Here is an 11,985-nt window from a genome sequence, read left to right on the forward strand (position 1 = left end):
TAATCTGAAAAATCTCCAGGTCTCGCCCATGATCCTTTTGTATTGATTGTCTGCTTCTGTTATCATCCTATCTCCTGGCAAACCTACATCTTAAGCTCTTTTAAAGATGCTGCTACCATATGAAGGAACAGATAAAGGCAGCATCATGTAGTAGTTTGAGTGCTGGACTATGACTCTAGAGGCCAGGGTTTGAATCCCATCAGCAATGGAAACCCACAGGGTAACCTTGGGCGACTCTCGCATTCTCAGTCCCAGAAGACCCTCTGATAGGTTTATCTTAGTGTCTCCATGAATCAGAAATGACTTGAAGGTACACAATAAAAGATTGCAACATTGAACACTGCTTGTGGATTCACCTCCCAGGGGATGCTTGTTTGTCACCCATTCATCATATTTCCATGAAGAATATCTTGCTTTCCTAATATGTTTGTTTTAAATCTTCTAAGCCACTTCCATGTCTCTCATATTAGAATTTTACATTGTACTGTTGTCATTCTATTGTGCTAACTATTATAGTTCTATTTTTTCTGTCTGCTACTGTGGGACTACAAGCCAAAATGAAAGACACAATATAGAACTTTAGAAATAAAATTTGGAAACAAATATGTAATTAACAAGAGAGATGAGCTGTGTGGCCCCTTCCACCATAAAGATCAGAGAAATATAGGACCATTTCTCCAATGTCCTAGTGTGGTCAGCAATAACTTAGTGTTTATTCACCTACTAGTCTTACTCTGCTCCTGAAGATCAGATTGTCTCTCCAAAAATGATTGTGATGAAAGAAGACAGAAACTCAACAGAAGGATATCTGCCGTTTGTTCAGGATGGCCAAATTAGTCTTTTGGCTTTTAATAACTTCTGAGAAAAAGAACTCAAACCTGCCAAATACTTCCTGTCTATCAGTATTAAAATAGCCAGGTTTTCCTATTGTTACCAATTACATGTGCCCTTTCTTCACAGAGAAGACTTTTGGCTTGGATAATGATTGCTTCTCTTGAAACTTGATATCCAGTTTGCCATTAAGGCAGTGGTTCCCAACCTTCCTAATGCCGCGACCCTTTAATACAGTTCCTCATGTTGTGGTGACCCAAACCCATGAAATTATTTTCATTGCTACTTCTTAACGGTAATTAAATAGGTGTTTTCCAATGGTCTTAGGCGACCCCCATGAAAAGGTCATTTGACCCCCAAAGGGGTCCCGACCCACAGGTTGGGAACCACTGCATTAAGGGCTTGCATCCTGTTTATATTCATAAAATATACTTCATAAAATGAACCTGTAACTTTTTTGGAATTCACATGTATGGTCTTGCCGCAATGCAATGACCAAAAGTGTTCCCAAAAAACTACTGTATAAACCTGCTACCTCTATCATCGGAGGGGTTTCTGAAGGCCAGAGAACAAGGAAGCAAGCAAAGAAGTTTCCAACCCTCCCTAACCAGTGAAGTGCTTTGTGATAGCAACTGTGACAGTCTCAAAGTGGTTTGCTGTCACAAAATACCTTGCTACTGGGAGAGGGCTGGAAGCTTCTTCACTTGCAATCCTGTTCCCTTGTATTTCAGGAAACTCTCCATTGGCAGAGGTTCCAGGCTTACATAGTAGGTGTTTTTAGGGTGGGGTGGGGAGTTGGGTCCAGAGACATAGTTACAATGCGCAAGCTCTGATGACATAGTATATCCACAATTGTTGCTTATATGGTCACTTCAGTATGCAAAAGGATCTTGTAGAATCTGGTGACTGAAAGAAAGAAGCTGGTAGCATGAAATTTCATAGACTTGAGCCTACTCCACACTACTGAGGAGGTAGATTCAAGTTTACAAAAGCTTGTGCTACCAGCTTTTTTCTTTCAGTTAGTCTCAAAGCTGTTATAAGTTCTCTTTGCATAGTGATTTTCCAGTCTAACACAGCTATGTCTTTGAATGGTCACTTCAGTTTTTTTATAACCATATAAAATAATTTGCTAGCTTAGAGATAATGATTATCTATTAGTGACAAACTGTGAAAAGAGTAATTTCCCATGACTATCACAGTGGATATGTATATAATAATCTAACTTTGATGTGTTTAGCTGCCAATTTATCTTGCAACTAATTTTTACAAAAGACCACATATAAATACATTAGTATACATACATATTTATACAGAACACAGCACTACTAATATTAAGGGATGCAGTGCCTACTCTATAATTGCTTCTTCTTAATAAAAAGGAAAACAAATCCAAAAGAAAAAATGCTAGTATATATATATAAATGTTTGTGTGTCTTCAAAATTCAAGAGTAGTAGAACCACAGTTGAGAGTTACTTTCAGTTTATGAAGCTGAACTAGCTCCATGATATTATATAAACAACAATAAAAATGGAAACCACACAAAATACCATTATGCAACTGTTATGTGTATCAAAGGATCCTTTTGATGATGTCTAGTCACTTGTTCTTCATAAAGGATATTTATATCCATAATTCAGAATTCAGGATGTCTTTATCACATATCATATGTATGTGAGCCAGATAATTGTTAATTGCAGTCTTCAGCATAAGTTTGATCTTGCTGTGCCCTTGCAGAAAATTTGCTTTGTTTAGATGGCAGTCTACTGGGATTTCACAAAGATGAGGGAGAAGAATTATTCAACTTATCACCCACTTTGGCCAAGAGGCATGGACAACAAAGTATGTTCTCTTTGCCAGATTGTCTGTACCACTAATGGTCTTGAGAGCACAAGCCTTTCCTCAAGCTCACATCATCCAGTCCAATTTCACCCGTCTGTCCTTTCCCTCTCTCTCCTTTGAAAATAACCTGGGGAAAGAAGATATGTTTCAAAGATAAGCCGTAACATAGAGAGTATATTACATGACCAACAGCACTGCTTCTCAGAGTTCCCATCATAAATTCAGAGTGGCACTTGGGAACAATAGCTGGATGTGTCCCACTCATCCTCCAGTTCACAGATAATGTGGAAACGTATGTGTTGGGGAGACTGCTCTCCTTACAATGTAAGTTTTGGGGGCTAGCAGTAGGAGGCATGACTACAAAGACAGAGCTACTTGATATCTGTATGTTTTCTAATGCAACATCTCTGACATCTTTCATTATATACTCAAGACCTGTCTATGATTTGAAAGTGTATAGCTGCATCTGTATGAGTATCTTCTGGCATTTGTGCTTCCCCAATGAACACAAGAGTAACCCAAAAGCAAAAAAAAAAAAAAAAAAAAAAACAACACAAAAATATACAAAGCAATTTGCTGTTATCCCAGGAGGTTTGGTCTTACTGACATTAGCTCTAAGGGATGATATTGTATCCCTGGTGTTTACTGCTTTGGCTAGCATGTTTGGTGATCTTCAATAAATTCAAGGATATGCACAGTTTACGGATATTCACATTAACTTGATCCCTAAGAGTACTCTGATCTTTGGACAAAAAGAACATCTGGATGTCCTGTAAACTATGGCCCGGGACAGACCACCCCAAAAGGGCACACTGGCGGTGGCATGTTTCCCTTCAGCGAGACGCCACAGCAGCCAAACTGCCTGGCATTCCTCCATCCGAAAAAGAACCCAGAAAAAACAGGTTCTTTTTGGGTCACCGGGCGCACATCACAAGTGTGCCAATGGCGTATTCGTGACATAAGCGATGTGCAACTGCACATCGCTTATGTCAAGATGGCGGTGCCTGTGTGGATGGGATGCCACTATGCTGTGCTAGGGTTACAGTTAGGGACCATGTGGCACAGTACAGTACAAAACAGCTGGAAAGCCACAGTTGAATATCCCTTCTTGGGATAAAGCACACTGTCTCCACAACTTCATTAATGATCGCTTTGATCTCAATATATCTGCTTTAATCTTTCCAAAGAAGTTTATTATTTGGTATTCAAAAAGAAACCTTGTGAGCTACCATCATCTACTAGCTCATAAAATCTGCTGTAGTTCATCAAGTCTGGTTTTAAATATGGAAGTTCTTTTTGTTCCATGATAACACCATCTGGATACACTCTATTTCAAGGAGAGTTCCACCCTGCAAAAATGAATTATTCTGAACAGTGAACCACTTGAGAGCCACTTTTGAAGTACAACAGGAATGGTGTTGCCTATGATAACTCTGGCAGCCATGTGCTCCTGTTAAAATCTAAGATCCCTTTGGCCACTCAACAACTTCATAAAAGAGGAAGTATGAAAACAGTTGAAAGAATGCATGAAAACAGTTGAAAGAATGCATGAATGCATGAGAACTTTCAATTGTATATACATTCTCTTTTGACACTATTGGGCTGATCCAACCAACTACTGTTGGCTCCAACATGAATCACATCCAGGAGATCTCTCATGGTTCTCTGTGACCAAATTGGAAATTGTAGTTTAAGCAAAGCCAAGAAACAGGATATTAAAGAAAAACATGTGTCTTAAACAAAGACAACATATCTCAAAGGTTAATCTTGGGACAAATCATAGTTCATTAATTGGGAATTCTTTTAAAGCTACAGTATTTCAGGTATGAGAGGACAGAAACACTTCAATCAAAATTCAAAACAATTATATAGCTTAGTTCAATTCAATTCTTACTTTGTGTTGCCAAGTAAATTACAATTCATATTCCAATTTGGTCATGTCCTACCATGGTTTTTTGAAGCATTGAAGTGGCAATCCTACACATGCATACCTGGGTAAATCTCACTGAAACCACTGGACTCTATGGCTGAAATCCTGTTAGTGAGATATATCTGTGTAAGTTGGTCTATGTATGTGGGCAAATTATTTGCCTTAGTGCAACAGATATATTCAAATGACAGCTGTGGATGTGAAATTGCACATACTGTGTGTGCACTGCAGTTGTAAACTGTACACTTCAGATGCACATTGTGCACAGAAGGTTGTAGAGTGTGTGGCACTGCACAATGGCATCCAGTTATAAATCTGCATTGTGCAAAGTTGCTATTCTGCATGGGGATGCATAGTGATGACATAGTGTGTCTCTGCATGTAGATATTTATGCTATGAGAGGATATTGGATTGCAGCCTATCTCTAATTTGACATTTATGTATAATTTTTTTTACTTTTTAAATTAAGTTTTCACACAAAACAGAAATGAAAACAACAAAACAAATCAACCAACACACAGCCCATTATTTCCCCTGCCATATATATATTTCCCACACCCCCATACCTAAAACATGGATATGTATCTTTTATGTACTTCTTCATTAGTATTGAAGACATTCACTCCTTCCTTATATTTACAAGGGTAAACAGCTATTTCATCCTTCAAAACTCAAAAGCTACTTGTATTGTATTCCCTCTTTTCTTTTTAAGAAAATGGATAGACATTAATAGGAGTTCAATGGAAAAGGTGTAATGTTAGGGGGATGATGATAATATGAAAATAACACATTTTAAAAGGATAGTTCTGGAAGTTTAATTTTTGGAATGTGTCACCAAAAAAGGTGCATAGCAGACAGTGCTTTTTCAAGATATATCTTACATTAACCACCCAGGACCCCAGGTATTTAAAACTCTTAGAAATTAACAGAAAGTAATATTACACCCAGCAACAGAATCACACAAAGCTTCCTCTTTCTTCCATTCTCTGTATCTTAGAACTATACTCACACTTCTGATGCCAGATCCTTGCAATGTTATTTGTGTTTGTCTCCAACCATGTCCACCGTTCCTTCCCCAGACTGCTGGTCCATGAACACCAGCTTTTCTTACAAAGACTTGAAGCAAACCGGAATGCATCCCAGACACTTTATGCCGGAAGGACAGACACAGATCCCCCAACTGAGCCAAATGGCCAAGTGGAAGGATCAAACGGGCAGCTCGTCCTGCTTTTCCTTTTGGTTCAGAAATAGATAAATATTGTCCACCTGTTTTTTTTTAAAAAAGAACAACAACAATAACAACATTATCAAAATATTTATAGGAATCAGAGCTTGTGAAGTTACATTTTAAAGCATAAATTATAGGCTGTAATCGTGCATTGGAAAATGTATGTATGGCACATAACTAAGCTGCCACAGCTACATCTCTTGATGCAACTTTTCCCTTCACTCAGCTTTTAAGTGATGGAGAGCCCCCAACACAGCCATCTCCATATTGTTGGAGAGTGGGGTGATAAACAGAGACGTATGACAGGCATCCATATGGACCTCGAGAAGTCTTTGGGAAGTTGTGCAGATGATGCCCTTGCAGCATTTCCACCCTCCAACAATGTAGAAAGGACTGCGTAGCTGAAGAGGGCTAATTTGCAAAAAGTGGTAGTTGCGCAGTTAGTAAAGAAATCCACCACGAGAACCCAAAAAGTTGTGATGGTGTATGATCAACATTTCTCTGTGTGTGCATATCTGTGCATGTGCACTGGCCTTCAAGTTGCCTGACAACTTATGAGGAACCCAGATCAAGATCAAAAGGGATCTGGTGCCTTTAGGGTATTTAGGCTCTACTTGTTTTTTTGTTGTGTTCCTTCAAGTCATTTCCAATTTATGGCGACCCTATGGTGAACCAATATATATAACTATATAAAACACAATTCCTCTTTTTCTGTCATAAAAATAAAAGTATGGAAATGCCGACTAGAGAATAGACATTAGAATCCAAAAGGTGTTTACATAAAATTGTTCTACCTTAAATCTAGTTACTTTCAACTACAATCTCTTCAGCTATTTTTCAATGGCTGTATCAGAAAGCACATTCAGGACCTTTCTTCCTGAAAAATGTTTTCAAATCCAAAATTACCAGTGTACATTTCTTTAAAAAAATTGTTGGCTGCTGGTTATTATTATTATTATTATTATTTTACTTATTTTACTTATTTTATTCAATTATTTTCCACCTTTTTCCCAATAAAGGGACTCAAGGATACATACCAGATTACCGCATTACACTCTTATAGCACTGCTATTCCACTCAGCCAGAGAGCTCTTGGGCCTCACTGAACTACAAAAAGCAGAATGCAACAGGAGGCAGCCAGAGCAGTAAAAGTGGAACAGCAGCACTATAAGAGTGTAGAGCGGTAATGTGGATAATATGAAGCCTTCCCCAACCTGATGTTCCCCACCAGATGATTTGGACTACAGATGTCATATTCCTTCAACATTAGCCATTATGACCAGGGATAATGGGAACTGAAGTCCACATGATATGCTCTCTTAATCTTTGGTGACTTACACTAAATGCATGGAAATCAAGCTATACCTGAGTAATCTTTAACAGGTTCCCAGTGTGAATCATCATCTTTCTCTTTCATCCATCCACAAAGGCCATCATCAAAGTTACAACTGTGAACAAGAATACCTGCAAATAAGAAGGCAAAAGTCAACAGGAGAAGGCCTTGATGGTTACAGCAGATGAACTGCAAAGTTGGGGGAAGCCTACAGTCATTGAATTACAACATGCAGAACCAGCTCTTTTTTTAATGCTGCCCTCTCTCTCCACTCTCCTTTAAAAGGTCATCCATTGACACACATTATTTCTTTGGTCAAAGTTTTAAGATATCAAAAGGTGAGTTTTGAATTTTACAATAAGGCTCCTATAAGGCTCTAATTTTTTCTATAAATCAAGAACTAAATGTGGTGAGTAACCTTAGGCCATGCTTTTATACAGTAAATACAACTGCTTTGTGTGCACAAATATTAAAGATGTGTATATGTTTGCCAATAATGCTGTAGTTGAAGTGAAAAATGCAGCATATTCCCATAAGTAATGTTTGCTGCCTAAAGGATGGATATATGGTCTATATGATTAGCCTCAAAGGCATACTGATAAAATATTTAATATACCCTTAGCTAATTTTCATAGATGACATCAAAAAAGTTGAAAGTCCCGCAAAGTATACATGCTATATGTAGGCATGGTTGGGAAACGCGGGACAGAATTTGGACAATAAATTACATATTGTTCTTGTTGACCAATGTGTCTGGAGTTACCAAATGTTGCAGCAGCACTGAAAGTAATCAGGTACAAATGTGTTCACAGCCCCCTCTAATGGGAGGCTAGTAAGGGAAGAGTGGTTTGAAGGTATAACAAATGCTAAAAACTGAACTTGTAACTGTAACTTGTAACTATCCTTACTGTCTAGGTCAGGGGTAGGCAATCTTTTTGAGCCGGGGGCCGGGTTGCTGTCCCTCAGACAACTGGGGGGCCGAAGCCAAAAAAATAAATAATTAAATAATTTTTTTTTTAAAAAAATAAATATATAAATAAACCAGGACAAATGTAGGACAAAATTTTCAAATGGAAGATACTTTTTTTTAAAAAATGGAGGACATGCGAAAAAATTTGCTGATTTTAAAAAAAATATTAATATAAATGCATGTTTCTGAGGCTTCTATAGACAATTGCCCCCCAAAGGCCCCGGCGGCAATCGGCAACAGGACTGGGCTGGGGCCGGTCCCAAGGCCTCGCCGGGCCGCATCCGGCCCGCGGGCCGCAGGTTGCCTACCCCTGGTCTAGGTTAACAGTGAGGTGGGTGTCCTGAAAAGAGAGAAAATTGTTACTTATTTAATTTGTTACTGTATATTTACTGACAGGAAGGAGGAGAAGTTATCGGGGGATTTTTTTGCCTCATATACCAAGATAACTTGGATAGCTTTGGAGATTATGCACCTTGATGTGGTTGGATGTGTGGATGTGGGGCGGGCACCGTTTGCTGCTTTGCCTTGGGCAGCACAGTGACAAAACCAGCCCTTTCCCTGTAGATTTTACATTTTACATGAAGTCAGCTCAAACCAGTTTAATCCTTCTGTGTGACAATATGTTTAATGTGCTTAGTTTCTTTAAAGCATCTTGCCTTAAGACTGGGCTGTCCAAACACTGTCTGAGCTATTAACCACTTGATTTAGAAATCACATTCAAAGCACAAGAACTAAAAAGTGTTTTATTAATATACACAGGCACACAAAACACACACACACACACAGGTTGCTGTTTTTTTTAAAGAGTTGTTTGGCAAATGAACCCACACAGGATCCCAAGGGAGAAATGTGATGGCTACCTGGATCATCGTTTGCTTCATCCTCATCAGCACTAATCCCTCGTTCAATTTCAAATGTTTCAAAGAGATTATTGCTCACTCCAGGCTGGCGTGGAACTGGAGGGAAAGGAGGAAGGAAGTAATTTAAAAAGAATTAATAAAATAGATAAGGAAATAGGTTACTGACCAATTTCACCTTTAATGTAAAAAATAGAGGAAATGCTTCTGGCACTGAAGTCTCCAGGAGCAAAATCTAATTAATCGCTTTTCATGCATAGATTCATAACTGCCCACCCTCCATAATTCATACAGTAACATTCATTATCTAGTTTCTCTCCAAAGTGTGTAAAAAAAAGCCCAAGAAATGTTTCAAATGGAGCAGCTCTTCCCTTGAATGCTTCCATTTTTCCTTCCATAACTGTTATGATGTTTTCTAAAAAATATAAGAGTCATTACAGTTCTGATAAGACCAACTCTTCTGTGGCATCTTAGAGGGACAAACTAGAGGTACAGACCTTAAAAATCATACCTTTTTTGGACTACAAGGTCAGAAATTCTCAGTCACACCCAGTGGCATGGTAGATTCTGGGAGATATACTGTAGTTTGAAAAAGATAGCTTTTCCAAGCTCAACATCCATTATGCATGCAGGAGTCATAAGAAAATCCTGCACTATGCCTGCCTATGTCCAGCTAGTTGTATACCAGTTTTACCTTAAATCTGTTTTTCTATGATTACAAACAAACCATTTGTGTGCGCTGGTTCCCCAATTCTAAAGGGAAGATCTCCACATCACTGCACTCAGATACAACTGAAGAGTGGATATGAGATCTGCTCCCTAGACATGACTCCATGGTCTCTCTGATCCCACCACTCCTTGGACAGTTGTTACAACATAATATATGTATTCCAAAGTTGTACAGCATTATCTGTTACACAAACACTAGTGATGCAAAACAGCTATAAACTGTAGCAAAATCGATTACAGTGGTACCTCGGGATACGAAATACCCAGGTTACGAATTTTTCGGGATACGAATAAATCCCATAGGGATTTATTGTTTCGGGTTACGAAAGTTTTTTCGGGTTACGAAAAAACTCCAGCGCTGTTTTAAATGGAGCCGCGGCAGAGCCGCGGCTTTTTTCCCCATTAGCGCCTATGGCAATTCGGCTTACGAAGGTTTTTCGGGTTACGAAATTAGCCGCGGAACGAATTAATTTCGTAACCCGAGGCACCACTGTACTTCACTTTTTTCAGCTGTCTTTAGAATTCCCTTTTCAGAGACAAAAAGACATCCAGTAACAGAAGCCAGGCATTTAAAATTTATTGTGGTTTCCAGATATTAATGCATCCTTTGGCTTTTTGAATATATGTGGTTTCATTTTATCTTCAGTACTGAAAGAAATTACCTACGAAAGGCACCAAAATAAGTTTGCAGTTCGCAATACTGATGCAAAAAGTAGTATTTGTTATCAGTTTGACATGGAACAAATAGGTTTCATGATACATAACAAATAACTGTGGTTCTGTTTCTTCTAAAGCTCAGCTGTTGTTCCTGTCCTTGCTGTAGCAACAATACAACATGTATACCCCCCAAGCTATTATAAAAATCATTTAGAAAAAGAAGATGCAAAGCCTTTATTAGAATACATTTTAGGCAATTCTTTTCCTACTGGCCACAAGTAGGAAGAATATTTTAACCAATGTTCACTAGTGGCTTCTCTGTCCACTCCAAGTATTACACCAAACTTTAAGCAAGCTCTTCAGGATGCTGAACCCTATCTTCAAAATAGGATACCTCCTTCAAAGTCTGGACCCAGAGTGGAATTCCTTAGCCATTGAAATGGAAGCCATCACCCGTCTCTGATTCTGAGAGTGTCATTCTCAAAGAGCATAGAATCATAGAATCATAGAATCGTAGAGTTGGAAGAGACCACTAGGGCCATCCAGTCCAACCCCCTGCCATGCAGGAAATCCAGATCAAAGCATCCCTGACAGATGGCCATCCAGCCTCTGTTTAAAGACCTCCAAGGAAGGAGACTCTATCACCCTCCGAGGGAGTGCATTCCACTGTCGAACAGCCCTTACTGTCAGGAAGTTCCTCCTAATGTTCAGGTGGAATCTCTTTTCCTGTAGCTTGCATCCATTGCTCCGGGTCCTGTTTTCTGGAGCAGCAGAAAACAAGCTTGCTCCCTCTTCAACATGACATCCTTTCAAATATTTAAACAGGGCTATCATATCACCTCTTAACCTTCTTTTCTCCAGGCTAAACATCCCCAGCTCCCTAAGTCGTTCCTCATAGGGCATGGTTTCCAGACCCTTCACCATTTTTGTCGCCCTCCTTTGGACACGCTCCAGTTTCTCAATGTCCTTTCTGAATTGTGGCGCCCAGAACTGGACACAATATTCTAGGTGGGGCCTGACCAGAGCAGAATACAGTGGCACTATTACTTCTCTTGATCTAGACACTATACTTCTATTGATGCAGCCTAAAATAGCATTGGCCTTTTTAGCTGCCGCATCACACTGTTCACTCATGTTCAACTTGTAGTCTACTTAGACTCCTAGATCCCTTTCACACGTAGTATCATTCAGCCAGGTGTCACCCATCCTATATCTGTGCATTTTATTTTTCCGCCCTAAGTGCAATACCTTACATTTCTCCGTGTTGAATTTCATTTTGTTAGCTTTGGCCCAGCTTTCTAGTCTATTCAGGTCATTTTGAATCTTGATCCTGTCCTCTGGGGTATTAGCTATTCCCCCTAATTTGGTGTCATCTGCAAATTTGATAAGTATGCTCCCAATTCTGTCATCCAGGTCATTGATAAAGATGTTGAATAGCACTGGGCCCAGGACAGAGCCCTGTGGGACCCCACTGGTCACTTCTCTCCAGGATGAAAAGGAGCCATTGTTGAGCACCCTTTGGGTTCGGCCCGTCAACCAATTACAGATCCATTTAACAGTTCCTTTGTCTAGCCCACATTTTACAAGCTTGTTTGCAAGAATGTCATGGG

At 39.3% G+C, this 11,985-nt stretch overlaps 1 protein-coding gene across 1 annotated transcript in view; it reads right to left on the bottom strand.

Moving 5' to 3' along the window:
- Positions 1-6: 6 nt before the first annotated feature.
- Positions 7-11,985, bottom strand: part of NPNT (nephronectin) — an 83,812-nt gene continuing 71,833 nt past the window's right edge. The window contains exons 12-15 of the mRNA XM_042469699.1: positions 8,993-9,088; positions 7,195-7,293; positions 5,611-5,867; positions 7-2,798 (exon numbers count right to left, since the gene is read on the bottom strand). Of these exons, the coding sequence (XP_042325633.1) occupies positions 2,703-2,798; positions 5,611-5,867; positions 7,195-7,293; positions 8,993-9,088 (548 nt within the window). The 3' untranslated portion in view covers positions 7-2,702. The remainder of the gene's footprint in view (positions 2,799-5,610; positions 5,868-7,194; positions 7,294-8,992; positions 9,089-11,985) is intronic.

This window comes from Sceloporus undulatus, chromosome 5 (genome assembly GCF_019175285.1).
Source record: "Sceloporus undulatus isolate JIND9_A2432 ecotype Alabama chromosome 5, SceUnd_v1.1, whole genome shotgun sequence".
Lineage (NCBI taxonomy): Eukaryota > Metazoa > Chordata > Lepidosauria > Squamata > Phrynosomatidae > Sceloporus > Sceloporus undulatus.